At 47.3% G+C, this 23,098-nt stretch overlaps 1 protein-coding gene across 1 annotated transcript; it reads right to left on the bottom strand.

The window, feature by feature from the left end:
* Window positions 1-3,167: 3,167 nt before the first annotated feature.
* On the bottom strand, window positions 3,168-22,629 carry USP21 (ubiquitin specific peptidase 21). Its single transcript, XM_075193535.1, is given in 15 exon segments — window positions 3,168-3,654; window positions 3,739-3,853; window positions 4,554-4,661; window positions 6,542-6,620; window positions 7,161-7,247; window positions 7,698-7,801; window positions 8,345-8,409; window positions 9,942-10,079; window positions 10,908-11,019; window positions 12,006-12,129; window positions 12,558-12,617; window positions 19,430-19,984; window positions 19,986-20,190; window positions 20,384-20,447; window positions 22,499-22,629. Coding segments are annotated over 14 exon segments (1,845 nt in total). The 5' UTR covers window positions 20,389-20,447; window positions 22,499-22,629; the 3' UTR covers window positions 3,168-3,566.
* Between the last annotated feature and the right edge of the window lie 469 nt (window positions 22,630-23,098).

Genomic DNA, 23,098 nt, shown 5'->3' with positions numbered 1-23,098 from the left:
AGAGATAGATAAATAGATAGATACGAGATAGATAAATAGATACGAGATAGAGAGATAGATATGAGATAGATAAATAGATACGAGATAGAGAGATAGATATGAGATAGATAGATACGAGATAGATAGATAGATAGGAGATAGATAGATAGATACGAGATAGAGAGATAGATAGATATGAGATAGATAGATAGATATGAGATAGATAGATACGAGATAGATAGATACGAGATAGATAGCTAGATAGATAGATAGATAGATATGAGATAGATAGATATGAGATAGAGAGATAGATAGATAGATACGAGATAGATAGATAGATAGATAGATACGAGATAGATAGATAGATATGAGATAGATAGATAGATACGAGATAGAGAGATAGATAGATAGATACGAGATAGATAGATAGATAGATAGATACGAGATAGAGAGATAGATAGATATGAGATAGATAGATAGATAGATACGCGATAGATAGATAAATAGATAGATAGATACGAGATAGATAGATACGAGATAGATAGATAGATAGGAGATAGATAGATAGATAGATACGAGATAGAGATAGATAGATAGATAGATATGAGATAGATAGATAGATAGATACGAGATAGATAGATAGATAGATATGAGATAGATAAATAGATAGATAAGAGATAGATAGATACGAGATAGATAGACACGAGATAGAGATAGATATGAGATAGATAAATAGATAGATATGAGATAGATAGATAGATATGAGATAGATAAATAGATAGATAGATATGAGACAGATAGATAGATGAGATAGATAAATAGATAGATATATATGAGATAGATAGATATGAGATAGATAGATAGATGAGATAGATAAATAGATAGATACGAGATAGATAGATACGAGATAGAGAGATGGATAGATAGATATGAGATAGATAGATAGATAGATACATGATAGATAGATGAGATAGATAAATAGATAGATATATATGAGATAGATAGATACGAGATAGATAGATATGAGATAGATAAATAGATATGAGATAGATAAATAGATATGCGATAGATAGATAGGAGATAGATAGATAGATACGAGATAGATAGATAGATATGAGATAGATAAATAGATATGAGATAGATACGACATAGATAGATATGAGATAGATAGATACGAGATCGATATAGATAGATAGATATGAGATAGATAGATAGATATGAGATAGATAGATAGATATGAGATAGATAGATAGATAGATATGAGACAGATAGATAGATAGATAGATATGAGACAGATAGATAGATAGATAGATAGATAGATAGATAGATAGATATGAGACAGATAGATAGATAGATATGAGACAGATAGATAGATAGATAGATATGAGACAGATAGATAGATATGAGATAGATAGATAGATATGAGACAGATAGATAGATAGATAGATAGATATGAGACAGATAGATAGATAGATATGAGACAGATAGATAGATAGATAGATATGAGACAGATAGATAGATATGAGATAGATAGATAGATAGATAGATATGAGACAGATAGATAGATAGATATGAGATAGATAGATATAGATAGATAGATCGATATAGATAGATAGATAGATAGAGATAGATATGAGACAGATAGATAGATAGATAGATATGAGACAGATAGATAGATAGATAGATAGATAGATAGATAGATAGATAGATATGTGATAGATAGATAGATAGATAGATAGATAGATATGTGATAGATAGATATGAGATAGATAGATAGATAGATAGATAGATATATACGAGCTCAATAGGTAGATGATTGAGAAGCTTCAATTATATTGTTTTAATGTATCGGTATATTAAAATATATATATATATACACATACACACAGATTTATGTGGATAAACTATACATTTGGTTCATTTTAAGAACATATTACATTTTCATCTTCTATCTTGTGGAGTTTTCAACATGGATCCAGCCCTTTAGTACTTTAAATTACTGAGTGACGGATGTGTGGCTGCTCATATTTGAGCCAATTGTGTAACCTCGCCCAGCAGTATAAGATTTATTACCCGTATAACGAGATATTTCACTCAGTAATCAACCACACAGCATCCATCATCTCTGTCATATATATATATATATTCCCGTTCAAGTCCACTCCCTGTAAACTCCCTCTCTCAATCATTATATTCCTCCACCTCCGCATCTGATTGTAAGCTCTTGTGCACGCCCTGTGTGTGAGACAACCTGACGTTGATGACACCTTTGTACAGAAACAACACGACGGCCCATTGGGTTTTTTAGTCAGTTTACTGATAAAAGTGAATATATTTAGAACGACATTATTATATATTTACATAGAAATATTCTCTGTTATGTCTCATATATATAAACATACATTTACGTACCAAAAATATTAAAAATCTCGGAATAGTCTGAAATGCAGATACGCCCCCCAAAAAAAAAAATTCTTTATGAAAAACGTTCCTGCCTGAGGAAAAAGTGACAACCTACTGGGATTAGTAACAGGCAATTAATAAATTAGTATAAATGATAGAACTGTAACATGGAGAAGACATTTTCATATAATCAGTATCAATAAATGATTACAAGAAGCCGAACACTCATTTTTATTGGTCATTCAAGGCCTGCTGAGAAAGATTTACCTCAAACACACAGCGGCGGCGGCCATTTTGTTTGCTGAACTGATATTAAATGAGGAGTCCTCCAATCGATTCCCCAGGAAGTAGTGACATCACAGAGGCGTGAGGTGCCTTGGCGCCTCAGCGACGTCACTATTTCCTGGGGAATCGATTGGGGGACGGGGGGACGACTCCTCCTTTAATATAATAGCTGCCTCCGCTGCTTAACAGTACCAGCTTTCCCTGCCAGACGCAAGCAAGGCATGCTGGGTCTTGTAGTTCCAGCCACGGGCCTGCTGTAAATGAGTCTGCATACAGTAATGGCGACACAATCTCTCACCAAACAATACAAATAAATTAAAAACACACTTCTCTTCATTAAATAAGCTGCCCGATGTTTCGATCATATAAAAATATTAAAATATATATATATTTCTTTGTGACCGTTTCCTTTCAAGCTAAAAAAAAACCAAAAGTTGCGTTGCGCATATTTTTGACTGTAATTAATTATCGGTATGATATCAGTTTAGATAAAAAAAAAATTTTTATTCAAATTGTGCGGAGTTGTACTCATTGCTTCTCAGCTCTTAGGTTTGAGCAGAGCCGCGTTAGAAAAGACGTCAAAGTTTGACTCGTGTCCAAACGGCGGACAGAGCGCGCCGCGACCAAACCTGGCGCCAGCGACCCGCAGACAACAGTGGTCGAAATTCACATTCGCTGCAGGTCACACACAGGAATAAAAACATTGTAATGTAAAAAACAAAAAAAACAAACAGTCTTAATCTCAGTCTGAAATTGTTAAACCAATTCGTAGAGGACCGTTTATTGCTTCAGGTCTTGGGCCCAAATCGCCGCTGGTCAACGACACCCACAAGTCTTTAGAGCAGCCACCAAGTGCGAGTTCGGGAGACACCCGGTGAAAGATCCAGCGTCCCGTAGCGTTAGTTATTCAGACAGGCGTCTTCCAGCTGGTAGAACAAGACGTAGCCCTCGCTGGACAGGACCTGACTTTCGCTGATGGGACTCACCCTGGAGGGCAGAAGATTTATCAGACAGGTTCCCGAAATATTTCTACAGACTAAACAACCGCAGGGACAGGTTAACGAGACTCACCGGGAGTCGTTGTAGGCGAACCAACCGGCCTGGTCCTTGCAGTAGGCGGTATAGTGCCCGTAGTGAACGCTGCCGGAGTGGTTGCAGAGGGCGTAGAGGTTGTAGACCGGGCTCCCTGGAACAAATCACACGGGTCATAAAACCAACTTCTATGTAGAATACTGAAACTTTGACCCCATTACAGCAATGTCCTTATATATAAAATTACATAGTTCTGGGACGTAGACTGAAAGCTCCTTTGGACTGTGAGCTCAGTGGCATAACATCTCTAATTATATCACAACTTCTTGAGCGGAGGTTCTATCATTAGACTGTAAGCTCCTGGGCTAAAACAAAGTGAACGGACTCGTTGAACCCTACCTCCGATTGGCCCGGCGGTGTCTATGTATAGCTCGGCCTCAGGATTTGTTATATATACTTCAGGTGACTTTGTGGTGTAATCCGGGATGAATTCCATCAGGTCAGGAGACTGTACTCACTAATCCACCTTAATCCTGTCACACGAGCCCTTGACACTAACACCCAGGGATCTACTTTATACTAGAAAACTTTCACTCTCAGGAGCCTCCAACGCGTTTCACTGATCAGATCCCACGATCGGGGAGCACATGGGAACTAGGGACTATTTAGTCCTACTCAGCACTACTGTACGGATGGAGGATAGTACAAGGACTTAGTTTATTGATTTTTACTATTCCCCCAGTCTCAGTCTAGCCTATAGAGCAATCCCAAATATCCCGCTCCTTCCCCCTCATTACCACTGCCCTTCATTTGTGGTCCGTTATGCCTCAGACACAGAAACGTATCCAACCCACCGGCTTTCTCGCTGGCAAACTCCTTGAGGCTGAGCCGCTGTAGCGGGAAGTCTACAAACACCGAACACTTCTTGATGGAGAACTTGGTGGTGGAAAATCTGTTTAGGTCTGAGGTGGGAAGTTAAGGAAGAAGCGGCATAGATGACCTAGCTGGGGTCAGGTGACATCACTGAGAGTGCAGCCTATCCAGGCACTAGGAACCAGTGACATCACTGAGAGTGCAGCCTATCCAGTCACTAGGGACCAGTGACATCACTGAGAGTGCAGCCTATCCAGTCACTAGGAACCAGTGACATCACTGAGAGTGCAGTCTATCCAGTCACTAGGAACCAGTGACATCACTGAGAGTGCAGCCTATCCAGTCACTAGGAACCAGTGACATCACTGAGAGTGCAGCCTATCCAGTCACTAGGGACCAGTGATATCACTGAGAGTGCAGCCTATCCAGTCACTAGGGACCAGTGACATCACTGAGAGTGCAGCCTATCCAGTCACTAGGGACCAGTGATATCACTGAGAGTGCAGCCTATCCAGTCACTAGGGACCAGTGACATCACTGAGAGTGCAGCCTATCCAGTCGCTAGGAACCAGTGACATCACTGAGAGTGCAGCCTATCCAGTCGCTAGGAACCAGTGACATCACTGAGAGTGCAGCCTATCCAGTCACTAGGAACCAGTGACATCACTGAGAGTGCAGCCTATCCAGTCACAAGGAACCAGTGACATCACTGAGAGTGCAGCCTATCCAGTCACAAGGAACCAGTGACATCACTGAGAGTGCAGCCTATCCAGTCACTAGGAACCAGTGACATCACTGAGGGTGCAGCCTATCCAGTCACTAGGGACCAGTGACATCACTGAGAGTGCAGCCTATCCAGTCACTAGGAGCCAGTGACATCACTGAGAGTGCAGCCTATCCAGTCACTAGGGACCAGTGACATCACTGAGAGTGCAGCCTATCCAGTCACTAGGGACCAGTGACATCACTGAGAGCGCAGCCTATCCAGTCACTAGGGACCAGTGACATCACTGAGAGCGCAGCCTATCCAGTCACTAGGGACCAGTGACATCACTGAGAGCGCAGCCTATCCAGTCACTAGGAACCAGTGACATCACTGAGAGTGCAGCCTATCCAGTCACTAGGGGCCAGTGACATCACTGAGAGCGCAGCCTATCCAGTCACTAGGGACCAGTGACATCACTGAGAGTGCAGCCTATCCAGTCACTAGGGACCAGTGATATCACTGAGAGTGCAGCCTATCCGGTCACTAGGGACCAGTGACATCACTGAGAGTGCAGCCTATCCAGTCACTAGGAACCAGTGACATCACTGAGAGTGCAGCCTATCCAGTCACTAGGGACCAGTGACATCACTGAGAGTGCAGCCTATCCAGTCACTAGGGACCAGTGACATCACTGAGAGTGCAGCCTATCCATTCACTAGGAACCAGTGACATCACTGAGAGTGCAGCCTATCCGGTCACTAGGAACCAGTGACATCACTGAGAGTGCAGCCTATCCAGTCACTAGGAGCCAGTGACATCACTGAGAGTGCAGCCTATCCAGTCACTAGGGACCAGTGACATCACTGAGAGTGCAGCCTATCCAGTCACTAGGAACCAGTGACATCACTGAGAGTGCAGCCTATCCAGTCACTAGGGACCAGTGACATCACTGAGAGTGCAGCCTATCCAGTCACTAGGGACCAGTGACATCACTGAGAGTGCAGCCTATCCAGTCACTAGGGACCAGTGACATCACTGAGAGTGCAGCCTATCCAGTCACTAGGGACCAGTGACATCACTGAGCACTTTCCGGTGAATTGATCGGCTGCATTCTCATGGATATTAATGAATACACACAGTAGAAGTGTGGTAATATCATTGTAACTATCAAAAACATCTAATCAAGAACCAAGAGACATTCCCCCTTCTATCTCCCATTACACAACACAGACGTGTGATCTGCAGAATAGAATAGAAGGATACGTAGAACCAGTATTCTGGGGAACCGCTGGATGGTGAGTTTTTTGGTGCTTTTCGTCCTCTGCCGGCAGCGATCACAGATCTGTCAGACACAAAACATCATCTTCATATTATTACTGAGTTCAATGTTACCCCTGATATAACTGTTTATATGTAACGAGATCCGTCCCATCCCTTCTCTGCAACACCTGTATAAAGAGTCGGAGCTTCTCTATCTTGCATCACTCAGGAATGGGGAAGGGGAGGATAACCGGTGCACAGAAGTCTAAAGCTACACCGTAATTTATATTCCCTAGCAGAAAGGCTATGAACCTAACTACAGAGTCATAGGGGATGGGCAGAGAGGTCTAAAGGAGGCAGATTTACTACCCTGCTCTGTGTAATTTATACAATTATTGGTAAACACACAACAATAATGTAACATTCACAACACGACACACATGTAGAAGTCCACATATCTGGACGGAGCTTAAGATATCTGAAAGAAATCTGTGGCATTTGATAATGAGAGAATTGCAAGTCATTAAATTAATCATATGTGTCTTAATATTTTGCCTAACTGGCTCCACCTTCATATACAGTCACCGGTATTTTATATTGGAGACATGTGGGGTGAGATTACCGGGGCGTTCTCCGAGTTAAGCTCCTCCTCCTTTGTGAACAGGCTGAAGCAATCGAGAAGAGAGACTTTACCGCTGGTGAATCCTTTCTGCAAAGAGAGAGAGAGAGAGAGAGAGAGAGAGAGAGAGAGAGCGAGAGAGAGGGAGAGAGAGAGAGGGAGAGGGGGGGAGGGAGAGAGAGAGAGAGAGAGAGAGAGAGAGAGCGAGAGAGAGGGGGGGAGAGAGAGAGAGAGGAACACAGGGTTAGAGGCAGATCTTCAAAAAAAGATGCAAGAATTGGCGCCCCGGTTGTCGGAGCCCGAGATCATCTCTCCTATTTGCATGGACCTAGTTCGGGTTGTCAGAGCCCCTCCCATTCCCGCTAGTGAGCAGAGGGTCTACTGCTAAAACTTTGTATTTTTTTACCATGTTACCCATATCCACTAACTGTTAGGATTGGTGCGGAGTTACCCTTTACGTTTAAAGCAGGGCCCAGGTTATTTATTGAGAAGCCCACGGTCTATACAAGAGATGGCATCGCCTCTACCCCCCTTCCTTACCTTGGGGATGGGCAGCGACAGATCACAGAAGACTTCGAAGGTCGGCGATCGATAGCCACAAGACTGGCACTTAAGGCAGCTCTTTAACTGGCCCACAAACAAATCTATGGGGGAGGACAGGAAATGAGGTTGAATGCATGCTGGGACTTGTAGTGCATGACCAGTTAGATTGTCACTATATATAGAAGCAGTCTAAGGCCTAGGTGGGGTTTAAAGAGCTCTGCCACCTTCTTATGACTTTATTGGTTGGTGTGAGTCATCCTGTAAGTTTATCTTGTTGGTTTCTGGATGGGTTTCTCATTAAAGCCTTTATATTATATTAGCTGTTGCTTATTTCTGTCACTCTTGGATATAACACAGGATCAGCTCTGCATTGGAAGCAGTTGTGCGTTGTATCAAAGGGCGATGGAAATGAAGGACCCGGCCCTGATGGTATAACGGTCTTAGTGTAAAGGGAAGGCAGATAGATGAAGGGACTTAGTAATACCTGCAGGAAGCCCAAACCTATACATTAAAGTTGTATGAAGGTGGAGAGCGCTAATACTGTCATTAAAATAGTTTGCTCTATATGTGGTTAAACAGCTCAGAATCAATCTCTCACGACAGCATTAATGAGAACCTAAATCAGCGTCACAGCAAACACTTACCCACTACCTTACTGTCCTCCCTCTCCAGGTATTGCTTCCACATCTGATTGGCTCGCTCGTCGTCACTGCGGGAAAGGAGTGTTACACGTCAGTGACCGTCCCCCACCTGTATTCATCGCCGACTCTCCCTCCGCCCCTGTCCCCATCACAGGCTCTCCCTCCCCACCTGTCCCCATCACAGGCTCTCCCTCCCCACCTGTCCCCATCACAGGCTCTCCCTCCCCACCTGTCCCCATCACAGGCTCTCCCTCCCCCCCCTGTCCCCATCACAGACTCTCCCTCCCCCCCTGTCCCCATCACCGACTCTCCCTCCCCCCTGTAATCATCACAGACTCTCCCTCCCCCCGTCCCCATCACTGACTCTCCCTCCCCACCTGTCCCCATCACAGGCTCTCCCTCCCCCCTTTCCCCATCGCCGACTCTCCCTCCGCCCCTCTAACCATCACAGGCTCTCCCTCCCCCCCTGTCCCCATCACCGACTCTCCCTCCCCACCTGTCCCCATCACAGGCTCTCCCTCCCCCCCTATAACCATCACCGACTCTCCCTCCCCACCTGTCCCCATCACCGACTCTCCCTCACCTGTCCCCATCACAGACTCTCCCTCCCCCCCTGTAAACATCACTGACTCTCCCTCCACACCTGTCCCCATCACAGGCTCTCCCTCCCCACCTGTCCCCATCACCGACTCTCCCTCCTCACATGTCCCCATCACAGGCTCTCCCTCCGCACCTGCCCCCATCACCGACTCTCCCTCCACACCTGTCCCCATCACAGGCTCTCCCTCCCCACCTGCCCCCATCACCGACTCTCCCTCCACACCTGTCCCCATCACAGGCTCTCCCTCCCCACCTGTCCCCATCACAGGCTCTCCCTCCCCACCTGCCCCCATCACCGACTCTCCCTCCACACCTGTCCCCATCACAGGCTCTCCCTCCCCCCCTATAACCATCACTGACTCTCCCTCCTCACATGTCACCATCACAGGCTCTCCCTCCGCACCTGCCCCCATCACCGACTCTCCCTCCGCACCTGTCCCCATCACAGGCTCTCCCTCCCCCCCTATAACCATCACAGGCTCTCCCTCCCCACCTGTCCCCATCACCGACTCTCCACTGCCCTCTCCAACTCCAGCTGTACCCATCACTGACTCTCCCTCCCCATCTCAACTTATACCCATCACCGACTTTCCACACTCCTAACCATCTCCAGCTGTACCCATCAGTGATTTTGTTATCTCCACTCCTAAATCCAATTTAACAAATTCGGCCCCTAACACTAAAGAATTAGCAGAATATTTATCCCAATTTCTTTTCAAAATAAGCTATGAAATAGTCTCCATCATCTTCCTGCCGGAGTCCAGGGCTTCAACCTCCGCCCCCAACACAGAGTCAGCTATTGGCTCCAGGGAATCACATGACATTACACATGTGAGGACAGAGACCACCTGTCAATCAGGTGATGTGAGTGGTCTGCAGACCCCACCTCAGCATAAACACTGACCCTCATCTCATCAGTCTGTCAGGAAACAGGAGGTGATGGGTTTTCTGGGAATCAACAGAGACTGAACAGAAGCTGGAGGTTTAACCCTTTCATTACCTGAGAGAGTCTTGAGGTTCCAGTGAGACTAGGCGCTTGGCATCAGAGAGGATGCTGGGAGTTTTCCTACATTTCCTGTTGATTTCTATGTGGATTCGATCCATGAAGAACTTGAGAAATTCCTGAGCATCTTGCTGGCTGCACGGGGTTAAAATAGAGACACTGAGACACAGGGCACTGACCACAGAGACTGAGATAAGGAAACAATATCACAGAAGCATATATTATACAATACTGAACCAGTGACATCACTGAGAGTGCAGCCTATCCAGTCACTAGGAACCAGTGACATCACTGAGAGTGCAGCCTATCCAGTCACTAGGGACCAGTGACATCACTGAGAGTGCAGCCTATCCAGTCACTAGGAACCAGTGACATCACTGAGAGTGCAGCCTATCCAGTCACTAGGAACCAGTGACATCACTGAGAGTGCAGCCTATCCAGTCACTAGGAACCAGTGACATCACTGAGAGTGCAGCCTATCCAGTCACTAGGGACCAGTGACATCACTGAGAGTGCAGCCTATCCAGTCACTAGGAACCAGTGACATCACTGAGAGTGCAGCCTATCCAGTCACTAGGAACCAGTGACATCACTGAGAGTGCAGCCTATCCAGTCACTAGGGACCAGTGACATCACTGAGAGTGCAGCCTATCCAGTCACTAGGAACCAGTGACATCAATGAGAATGCAACCTATCCAGTCACTAGGGACCAGTGACATCACTGAGAGTGCAGCCTATCCAGTCACTAGGAACCAGTGACATCACTGAGAGTGCAGCCTATCCAGTCACTAGGAACCAGTGACATCACTGAGAGTGCAGCCTATCCAGTCACTAGGAACCAGTGACATCACTGAGAGTGCAGCCTATCCAGTCACTAGGAACCAGTGACATCACTGAGAGTGCAGCCTATCCAGTCACTAGGAACCAGTGACATCAATGAGTGCAGCTTTTTCCTACTCTTACCTGTATCCTGTGAAAGACGGGACATATTTCTGGAAGACGGCTCTTAACCGTGCTGGGTTCGCAGAGTCGGGAGCCTCTGGGTTCCACAAGGTGACAATAACATCAGCGAAGGCTGAGGATGAAACAGACACCGGAGAGTTATCATCATCATCATCATTTATTTATATAGCGCCACTAATTCCGCAGCGCTGTACAGAGAACGCACTCACATCAGTCCCTGCCCCATTGGGGCTTACAATCTAAATTCCCTAACACAAACACACAGACAGACACACACACAGACAGACACACACACAGACAGACACACAGACTAGGGTCAATTTTGATAGCAGCCAATTAACCTACCAGTATGTTTTTGGAGTGTGGGAGGAAACTGGAGCACCCGGAGGAAACCCATGCAAACACGGGGAGAACATACAAACTCCTCACAGATAAGGCCATGGTTGGGAATTGAACTCATGACCCCAGTGCTGTAAGGCAGAAGTGCGAACCACTACGCCACCGTGCTGCCCATGTTCTCGTTGTTTTCGTTGCCGAGAGACAAAGGAGTCGGCTAGATTCTGTTACGTTGGATATCAGCATTGGAGGCAGGCATGGTTCTCAGCGAAGATGGATGGTGTATTTGCCGGAAAAGCAGTTCAGTCAACGGCCAGTGGTTGTTTGGGCGCACATTACGGTATTGGGCATGGTGAACCCGCCTCTCTTCGAGTGAATCGGCTATTAATATCGGTTTCAGTTATTTTGAGCACAGGAAGTTTGTTGTGTAACAGGATCATTCCTCCCCAACAGATCTGCATTAATCTATATAATTACTTTGGTCCATAAGGCTCTTTATATGAAATAAATAAATGCTGGTTATGTCGAAGATGATGAAGGTAAAACTCGCATTTTACTATTTGCCATAATACGTTTCGGCCACTAAGTGGCGCTGTTCCCCTGATCCGTCATTTCACCTCTGTACCTAACGTCTCCATACATCCGACACTACGTAACCCTGGGTTTATTTGTCATATTTAAGGAGCCGTCAGGTGATCAGAGCTGGGCGGTTCTCGCGGAGGAGGCGATGGTTATAAATAAAACATGGAGACAACCACGTACCCTCTGTGAGTTCCTGCGGCGTCCTGGAGTTCGTAGGCTGTTCGTGGCGAAATTCCTGGCGGAGAAAGTAATCCCGGAGCGGCTTCGTGCTGCTCAGACACTGGAGGACGGCATTTAGGAAGCACTGCAAGGAATCAGAATATATATATATATATATTAAAAATTTAAATCTTACTCGACTAAATCAAAGGCCGTTCATGTACTCGCTGTGCCATACTCTGTACGAATAGCAAGATTACAATATTATATTAAAAAAATAAAAATAATTTGACATTTATCATTGGGTAGATACATTCCGTGGTAGAGGGTATCTAACAGCTCCTCTCCAATCGCAAGGAGAATACTTTTCATTCCGGGACCACCTATCCTCTGCATTACATTTTATCACTGAATCCTCATAAACTTGACTTTGAGAAACGAATAGGTTTCTCAAGATCAGGGTGGCAAGGCATGCTGGTACTTGTAGTTCCACAACGGTGGCCAACATTTTGCCCAAACCTGACCTTGAGGAATTTTACTGCGACAGACACAAACAACCTGTACAAAACCTACCGTGTTGCCTAAATTTCTCAGTCCCACGTGCCCCGAGCCCAGGACGGGAAGACGAGGGGGCTGCGGGAGAGGAGAGAGAACAGGTTTTAAGTAAATACCATTCTCCTAAAATTCAATGCGAGAACAATTAGTAATTAGTAATACGTGAGCCTGAGGTGCGATCAGAGGGACCTACAGGTACATTATAACATTTGTTTATGAAGTCTAACGGTGATCTTAGCTGTACATAGCAAATTCAGCCTTATATTACCCTCAGAAGAACACTTATACTTAGAATAAAAAAAATGACTGCTGGCTACAAACGCATCAATACAATCAGTTGACATTGAAGTGTTTAAGGACTAAAAAAATAAATCGATGTAAGTGAATAACAAACGATGAAATAAGCAGATCGATCAATCGATCACTAAACCCAGTCTTCCCGGGAAGGTTTCTTTATATTAAATCAATCGGATTGGATTGCAATTGTGCAATTAAACAATCAATTGTCCTACATGGCACAGATCCCGAGAAAGGGTCAGATTAATATGATTTTAGTGCAGTGTAGCTGAAATCAACCAGAGAAGATCAACAGAGAGCTGGGTGGGTGAAGGTTGGCATAGACTGGTAGTCACATCTCACACATCAAACGTGTAATCACAGCGTCATAGGCTCTGGCACCATCGCCCCCCTACCCCCCGGCTGTACCTCGGTGGTCATAAGCAGCAGACCCATCACAGCCGTATGGACGACCGATTCGGAGATGTCCGCCCCTCTGCCCTGTACTTCCTTCTTGTCGGCCAAAGTGCGCTGCAGTTTCTGGGGCAGCTCCACCAGACCTGTACCCTGCAGCCCGGGCATGGCGCGGCTCTGCGAGGGTGCCAGTCCGTCCGCCCTGCACGCCAGCCGGTGGGAGACTGAGGGGGGATTAAAGGGGACGCTCTCTCCTTCTCATCCTCTCAGAGGATTGTCGCTGGGACTAGTCAAGGTGGTTCAGCAGGGGATTAATTAGCTGCTCTGTCTCTGGAGATAGGGGGGGGGGGTGGTACAACACCACAGGGAACACAGAGACCTTGGCAATGTATTCATAGTTACATAGGGACACAGAACTGTGCCACTACACACAGCAACTATATATATTTCAGTAAGGTTTTTGTTGTTGCACTATTGTTTGTTTTTTTTTGCATTGTAATTTAGGCAAGTCCCTCTTAAAAGGACCCACTTTGGATATTTTAAGATAACTTCAAACCCTATTTGATCCTTTATTCTTTGTAATAATATCCTTATGTCTATCATGTTTAAACTACTCTACTGTATTATCCTCTACCACATACACCTGCATACACATACACCACCGACATACGTTTCCTCACTGGTCTTGAAATATCTCCCCACTTGACACCTCCGTTCTGCACAAGATCTGCGTCTCTCTTCCACTCTCATCACATCCTCCCATTCTCGGTTACAGGATTTTTTCTGGGCTGCACCCACTCTATGGAATTCCCTCCCTCGCACAGTAAGACTTTCCTCTAGTCTTCAAACCTTCAAGCGTTCACTGAAAACCCACCTCTTCAGACAAGCTTATAATATTCCTCAACCACCATCTTAATTTCTCTAGATTACCCTGATACCATCCTCTACACAGCTAACGCAAAACAACAACCCTCTGATCAACATTGCAACACACACAGCCCACTCAATACTTTTACCTTTGCATTCTAGCGGGTCCATTGTGCAATATGATGTAGCACGTGCCCTTGTATTTCTAACTCCCATTGTCCTATAGATTGTAAGCTTGCGAGCAGGGTTCTCTTACCTCTCTCTCTGTATGTATTACCCAGTATTGTTTTATCAATGTTTGTTCCCAATTGTAAAGCGCTACGGAATTTGCTGGCGCTATATAAATAAATGTTGATGATGATGGGAGGTTATTCCACATACCCACTACCCTTTCTGTGAAGTAGTTTTTCCTCACATTTCCTCTAAACCTACTTCCCCCAGTGTCAGTACATGTCCTCGTGTTCTAATACTTCTCTTCCCCCCCAGTGTCAGTACATGTCCTCGTGTTCTAATACTTCTCTTCCCCCCAGTGTCAGTACATGTCCTTGTGTTCTAATACTTCTCTTCCCCCCAGTGTCAGTGCACGTCCTCATGTTCTAATACTTCTCTTCCCCCCCAGTATCAGTACATGTCCTCGTGTTCTAATACTTTTCTTCCCCCCAGTGTCAGTACATGTCCTCGTGTTCTAATACTTCTCTTCCCCTCAGTGTCAGTACATGTCCTCGTGTTCTAATACTTCTCTTCCCCCCAGTGTCAGTACATGTCCTTGTGTTCTAATACTTCTCTTCCCCCCAGTGTCAGTACATGTCCTCGTGTTCTAATACTTCTCTTCCCCCCAGTGTCAGTACATGTCCTCGTGTTCTAATACTTCTCTTCCCCCCAGTGTCAGTACATGTCCTCGTGTTCTAATACTTCTCTTCCCTCCAGTGTCAGTACATGTCCTCGTGTTCTAATACTTCTCTTCCCCCCAGTGTCAGTACATGTCCTTGTGTTCTAATACTTCTCTTCCCCCCAGTGTCAGTGCATGTCCTCATGTTCTAATACTTCTCTTCCCCCCCAGTATCAGTACATGTCCTCGTGTTCTAATACTTTTCTTCCCCCCAGTGTCAGTACATGTCCTCGTGTTCTAATACTTCTCTTCCCCTCAGTGTCAGTACATGTCCTCGTGTTCTAATACTTCTCTTCCCCCCAGTGTCAGTACATGTCCTCGTGTTCTAATACTTCTCTTCCCCTCAGTGTCAGTACATGTCCTCGTGTTCTAATACTTCTCTTCCCCCAGTGTCAGTACATGTCCTCGTGTTCTAATACTTTTCTTCCCCCCAGTGTCAGTACATGTCCTCGTGTTCTAATACTTTTCTTCCCCCCAGTGTCAGTACATGTCCTCGTGTTCTAATACTTCTCTTCCCCTCAGTGTCAGTACATGTCCTCGTGTTCTAATACTTCTCTTCCCCTCAGTGTCAGTACATGTCCTCGTGTTCTAATACTTCTCTTCCCCCCCAGTGTCAGTACATGTCCTCGTGTTCTAATACTTCTCTTCCCCCCAGTGTCAGTGCATGTCCTCGTGTTCTAATACTTCTCTTCCCCCCAGTGTCAGTACATGTCCTCGTGTTCTAATACTTCTCTTCCCCCCAGTGTCAGTACATGTCCTCGTGTTCTAATACTTCTCTTCCCTCCAGTGTCAGTACATGTCCTCGTGTTCTAATACTTCTCTTCCCCCCAGTGTCAGTACATGTCCTTGTGTTCTAATACTTCTCTTCCCCCCAGTGTCAGTGCATGTCCTCATGTTCTAATACTTCTCTTCCCCCCCAGTATCAGTACATGTCCTCGTGTTCTAATACTTTTCTTCCCCCCAGTGTCAGTACATGTCCTCGTGTTCTAATACTTCTCTTCCCCTCAGTGTCAGTACATGTCCTCGTGTTCTAATACTTCTCTTCCCCCCAGTGTCAGTACATGTCCTCGTGTTCTAATACTTCTCTTCCCCTCAGTGTCAGTACATGTCCTCGTGTTCTAATACTTCTCTTCCCCAGTGTCAGTACATGTCCTCGTGTTCTAATACTTTTCTTCCCCCCAGTGTCAGTACATGTCCTCGTGTTCTAATACTTTTCTTCCCCCCAGTGTCAGTACATGTCCTCGTGTTCTAATACTTCTCTTCCCCCCAGTGTCAGTACATGTCCTCGTGTTCTAATACTTCTCTTCCCCCCAGTGTCAGTATATGTCCTCGTGTTCTAATACTTCTCTTCCCCCCCCCAGTGTCAGTACATGTCCTCGTGTTCTAATACTTCTCTTCCCCTCAGTGTCAGTACATGTCCTCGTGTTCTAATACTTCTCTTCCCCTCAGTGTCAGTACATGTCCTCGTGTTCTAATACTTCTCTCCCCCCCAGTGTCAGTACATGTCCTCCTGTTCTAATACTTCTCTTCCCCTCAGTGTCAGTACATGTCCTCGTGTTCTAATACTTCTCTTCCCCCCATTGTCAGTACATGTCCTCATGTTCTAATACTTCTCTTCCCCTCAGTGTCAGTACATGTCCTCCTGTTCTAATACTTCTCTTCCCCCCAGTGTCAGTACATGTCCTCGTGTTCTAATACTTCTCTGCCCCCCAGTGTCAGTACATGTCCTCATGTTCTAATACTTCTCTTCCCCTCAGTGTCAGTACATGTCCTCGTGTTCTAATACTTCTCTTCCCCCCAGTGTCAGTGCATGTCCTCGTGTTCTAATACTTCTCTTCCCCCCAGTGTCAGTGCATGTCCTCGTGTTCTAATACTTCTCTTCCCCCCAGTGTCAGTACATGTCCTCGTGTTCTAATACTTCTCTTCCCCCCAGTGTCAGTACATGTCCTCGTGTTCTAATACTTCTCTTCCCCCCAGTGTCAGTACATGTCCTCATGTTCTAATACTTCTCTTCCCCCCAGTGTCAGTGCATGTCCTCGTGTTCTAATACTTCTCTTCCCCCCAGTGTCAGTACATGTCCTCGTGTTCTAATACTTCTCTTCCCCCCAGTGTCAGTGCATGTCCTCGTGTTCTAATACTTCTCTTCCCCCCAGTGTCAGTACATGTCCTCGTGTTCTAATACTTCTCTTCCCCCCAGTGTCAGTACATGTCCTCGTGTTCTAATACTTCTCTTCCCCCCAGTGTCAGTACATGTCCTCGTGTTCTAATACTTCTCTTCCCCCCAGTGTCAGTACATGTCCTCGTGTTCTAATACTTCTCTTCCCCCCCAGTGTCAGTACATGTCCTCGTGTTCTAATACTTCTCTTCCCCCCAGTGTCAGTACATGTCCTCGTGTTCTAATACTTCTCTTCCCCCCAGTGTCAGTACATGTCCTCGTGTTCTAATACTTCTCTTCCCCCCCAGTGTCAGTACATGTCCTCGTGTTCTAATACTTCTCTTCCCTCCAGTGTCAGTACATGTCCTCGTGTTCTAATACTTCTCTTCCCCTCAGTGTCAGTACATGTCCTCGTGTTCTAATACTTCTCTTTCCCCCAGTGTCAGTACATGTCCTCGTGTTCTAATACTTCTCTTCCCTCCAGTGTCAGTACATGTCCTCGTGTTCTAATACTTCTCTTCCCCCCAGTGTCAGTACATGTCCTCGTGTTCTAATACTTCTCTTCCCCCCAGTGTCAGTACATGTCCTCGTGTTCTAATACTTCTCTTCCCCCCAGTGTCAGTACATGTCCTCGTGTTCTAATACTTCTCTTCCCCCCAGTGTCAGTACATGTCCTTGTGTTCTAATACTTCTCTTCCCCCCAGTGTCAGTACATGTCCTCTGTGTTCTAATACTTCTCTTCCCCCCAGTGTCAGTACATGTCCTTGTGTTCTAATACTTCTCTTCCCCCCAGTGTCAGTACATGTCCTTGTGTTCTAATACTTCTCTTCCCCCCAGTGTCAGTGCATGTCCTCATGTTCTAATACTTCTCTTCCCCCCAGTGTCAGTGCATGTCCTCGTGTTCTAATACTTCTCTTCCCCCCAGTGTCAGTACATGTCCTCGTGTTCTAATACTTCTCTTCCCCTCAGTGTCAGTACATGTCCTCATGTTCTAATACTTCTCTTCCCCTCAGTGTCAGTACATGTCCTCCTGTTCTAATACTTCTCTTCCCCCCAGTGTCAGTACATGTCCTCGTGTTCTAATACTTCTCTGCCCCCCAGTGTCAGTACATGTCCTCATGTTCTAATACTTCTCTTCCCCCCAGTGTCAGTGCATGTCCTCGTGTTCTAATACTTCTCTTCCCCCCAGTGTCAGTACATGTCCTCGTGTTCTAATACTTCTCTTCCCCCCAGTGTCAGTACATGTCCTCGTGTTCTAATACTTCTCTTCCCCCCAGTGTCAGTACATGTCCTCGTGTTCTAATACTTCTCTTCCCCCCCAGTGTCAGTACATGTCCTCGTGTTCTAATACTTCTCTTCCCCCCAGTGTCAGTACATGTCCTCGTGTTCTAATACTTCTCTTCCCCCCCAGTGTCAGTGCATGTCCTCGTGTTCTAATACTTCTCTTCCCCCCAGTGTCAGTACATGTCCTCGTGTTCTAATACTTCTCTTCCCTCCAGTGTCAGTACATGTCCTCGTGTTCTAATACTTCTCTTCCCCCCAGTGTCAGTACATGTCCTCGTGTTCTAATACTTCTCTTCCCCCCAGTGTCAGTACATGTCCTCGTGTTCTAATACTTCTCTTCCCTCCAGTGTCAGTACATGTCCTCGTGTTCTAATACTTCTCTTCCCCTCAGTGTCAGTACATGTCCTCGTGTTCTAATACTTCTCTTCCCCCCAGTGTCAGTACATGTCCTCATGTTCTAATACTTCTCTTCTCTCCAGTGTCAGTGCATGTCCTCGTGTTCTAATACTTCTCTTCCCCCCAGTGTCAGTACATGTCCTCGTGTTCTAATACTTCTCTTCCCCCCAGTGTCAGTGCATGTCCTCGTGTTCTAATACTTCTCTTCCTTTGTAGAATGTTTCCCTCCTGCACCTTGTTATATAAATATATATATCACAGAAACTGCTTTATAGCGCTGCTTACTATCCGCTGTAGGACTCTGTCTGTGGTACCCTCCATTACTAAAATACCTTCCTCAGACAAATGCCGAATTTCTCTTTGTTAAATCAGATCGTCAAAAAGCAACTTAAAAATCTACTATTAGTCGGAGGTCACCAAGTTAACATTAAGTTCTGAAGTTTGTTTGCTGGATCATCCATAACGACCCACGTTGCTTTTCTATAGATTATAATCCTTTATAAATATTGTGAAACCAGATTGGGCAGCAACACAAAATAATAGAGGAGGGAAGAGGAGATAATCTGCACCACGTTCACAGGCTGTACGGGACTACGTGCCCAAACTTACAAGAGACAAGGAAGATACTCTCTCATGGCTGCTGGTTCCGTTAGTAACAGGAGACTGGCCATGCGAGGGGCCGGGGGCTTTTGGGGGCTGGTACAAGGGCTTCTCCTCCTGGGGTCCTCGAAGCATTGCCTTGGTAGAGACGTCGGCCCGTAATGACAACAAGGGGGTGCTGTAGGGTTTCGGCGGCGGGTCTACAGCAGGCAGCGCGTTTAGTCTTTTCAGCGAGCTGCTCCTCTTCAGGGAAGCGATGTCTAAAGGGGGCTTCCGGCTAGTTGAGGCGCTGCGCTCCCGGACGACAACCTGCGACATGCCTCTGCTGACGTCTTCCATCTTATCTCTGGTCAAACTCAGGTCCCCGTGACTGACCGATTTAGACCGTGACAGACCGCCCATCCTTGTCTGAGGGGCCCGGGCTGATGTTTTAGCGGCGGGAGTAGGGCTTGCGACTATGATCGTGTGATTAGCCTTCAGCGGCCCCCTCTTGCTGGCAGACTCCGAGCGCTGCGCGCTGCGGCCGCGGTCCGCCTTGCTCTTCTCCACGGCCGGACGAGGCGGGCAGCGGCCGTAGCTTTGGGGCAGATGTTGTTCCATTGCTAAAGACTGTGGTGGAGTAGGCCGAGCGCTCCTGGCTGACCGTGCGGAGCGAGGTGAGGATCTTGCCAGCGCCAGTGGGCTGCGAGGTGATCACTGAGGTTTCACGACTCCGTGTGAACCTGGCATCACAGACTTGTGGCATGGCGGGCCTCTGGGAGAGATGCACCCTGGGGGAGAAAGGTTATATTTAGCACAGAGATACAATAGTGGAAGACAATTGCATACAGACAATGCCTATATCGCTTGTCAAAAGGAAAGAGAGTAATCTGGGCCCCTCGTTGCCCATGGGGCCCTGGGCTGGTGCCTATGTTGCCTAATAGATTAACCTCTGGGGGCGATGGGGGTTAGATGTCTACACACCTCATTGTCCACGTCTCCAGGTGGGGTGTCCCAGTTACGCTCTCTCATCTCACATCTCTACAGCCTGGGAAAGAAGGAAGCAGTTAATCCGCAGTCTATAAACACCGGTAGTAAAAATGGCTTCACAGGGATATCTAGACTAGAAGAGAGTCAATGGTAGGTTTAACCCTGGTGTAATTAAAGAAAAGTGAAATGGAGGTAAAATGATTGCTCTTGTACTAGTTCAATAACATCATTATTACATCTATATATATACCGGATCCCCGATACCTGCACACAGTGGGGGGGGGGGGGGGGGGGGGGGGGGGGGGGATATACTGGATCCCTGCACACAGTGGGGGGGGAGGGGGTATACTGGATCCCTGCACACAGTGGGGGGGGGGATATACTGGATCCCTGCACACAGTGGGGGGGTATACTGGATCCCTGCACACAGTGGGGGGATATACTGGATCCCTGCACACAGTGGGGGGGGGATATACTGGATCCCTGCCCACAGTGGGGGGGGGATATACTGGATCCCTGCACACAGTGGGGGGGGGGATATACTGGATCCCTGCACACGGGGGGGGGATATACTGGATCCCTGCACACGGGGGGGGATATACTGGATCCCTGCACACGGGGGGGGATATACTGGATCCCTGCACAGTGGGGGGGGGGATATACTGGATCCCTGCACACAGTGGGGGGGATATACTGGATCCCTGCACACAGTGGGGGGGATATACTGGATCCCTGCACACAGTGGGGGGGGGGATATACCGGATCCCTGCACACAGTGGGGGGGGGGATATACTGGATCCCTGCACACAGTGGGGGGGATATACTGGATCCCTGCACACAGTGGGGGGGGATATACTGGATCCCTGCACACAGTGGGGGGGGGGGATATACTGGATCCCTGCACACAGTGGGGGGGGGATATACTGGATCCCTGCACACAGTGGGGGGGGGTATACCGGATCCCTGCACACAGTGGGGGGGGGATATACTGGATCCCTGCACACAGTGGGGGGGGGGATATACTGGATCCCTGCACACAGTGGGGGGGGATATACTGGATCCCTGCACACAGTGGGGGGGGGGATATACTGGATCCCTGCACACAGTGGGGGGGGGGGATATACTGGATCCCTGCACACAGTGGGGGGGTATACTGGATCCCTGCACACAGTGGGGGGGGGGTATACTGGATCCCTGCACACAGTGGGGGGGATATACTGGATCCCTGCACACAGTGGGGGGGATATACTGGATCCCTGCACACAGTGGGGGTGGGATATACTGGATCCCTGCACACAGTGGGGGGGGGGGTATACTGGATCCCTGCACACAGTGGGGGGGGTATACTGGATCCCTGCACACAGTGGGGGGGGTATACTGGATCCCTGCACACAGTGGGGGGGATATACTGGATCCCTGCACACAGTGGGGGGGGAATATACTGGATCCCTGCACACAGTGGGGGGGGATATACTGGATCGCTGCACACAGTGGGGGGAATATACTGGATCCCTGCACACAGTGGGGGGGGGATATACTGGATCCCTGCACACAGTGTGGGGGGGGATATACTGGATCCCTGCACACAGTGGGGGGGGGGATATACTGGATCCCTGCACACAGTGGGGGGGGATATACTGGATCCCTGCACACAGTGGGGGGGGGGATATACTGGATCCCTGCACACAGTGGGGGGGGGGATATACTGGATCCCTGCACACAGTGGGGGGGGGAGGGGGTATACTGGATCCCTGCACACAGTGGGGGGGGAGGGGGTATACTGGATCCCTGCACACAGTGGGGGGGATATACTGGATCCCTGCACACAGTGTGGGGGGGATATACTGGATCCCTGCACACAGTGGGGGGGGGATATACTGGATCCCTGCACACAGTGGGGGGGGATATACTGGATCCCTGCACACAGTGGGGGGGGGGGGGTATACCAGATCCCTGCACACGATGGAGGGGGGGTATATCGAATCCCTGCACACAGTGGGAGGGGGGGGGGGGTATACCAGATCCCTGCACACAGTGGGGGGGGGGGGTATATCGGATCCCTGCACACAGTGGGAGTCACTGGCCCCTAGGAGTACGGCTGTACATTACCAGGGCCCGGGGCCCCCGAGCTGAGCCGGTTCCACCTTCAGGGCCTTCCCCTCCCTGGCTTCATAGCAACCGCAGCATCCATCGCCATATTACTCCGACCGCTCTCTGCGCATGCGTGACAGACGCCACAGCCCCACCCACTATTTACACTGGTTACCATGGAGAGCAGCGGGCTGGGACTCGCACATGCGCAATGGGCGTGCAACCCTCCAACAGTAAACAACCGGCGGCCATCTTAACTATGGGCAGTGAGGGCATCAGCACAGCCCTCCCCCCCCTTTCCAAAATCACACGGCTCCCTCACTTATTTTCAAAGTACTCGAAACCATATTTTAAAGTACTGGTAAAAGTTTATTTTTTTGTTTAACTTAAAATACTTAGTTGTCAGACAAGCAGAGCTAATAATTCCCATTATCAGACATATTAACCCTCCATGTCAGTATTCATTATTGCATTACACAATGTTGCCAGGGGATGGAGTTAATTATTGCAACACTTAAAAAACCCAAAACCTATTTATTTAAAGGTTAACTGAATTTAAATACCACAGTGCTTTATACTTCCAGATATTGCTCTAAATAAAACACCGCTCCAGTTATT

The sequence above is a fragment of the Mixophyes fleayi genome, chromosome 12, assembly GCF_038048845.1.
Source record: "Mixophyes fleayi isolate aMixFle1 chromosome 12, aMixFle1.hap1, whole genome shotgun sequence".
NCBI classification, from domain to species: domain Eukaryota; kingdom Metazoa; phylum Chordata; class Amphibia; order Anura; family Limnodynastidae; genus Mixophyes; species Mixophyes fleayi.
The sequence above is the reverse complement of the archived record's forward strand: the minus strand, read 5'-3'. Positions and strand labels throughout refer to the sequence as shown.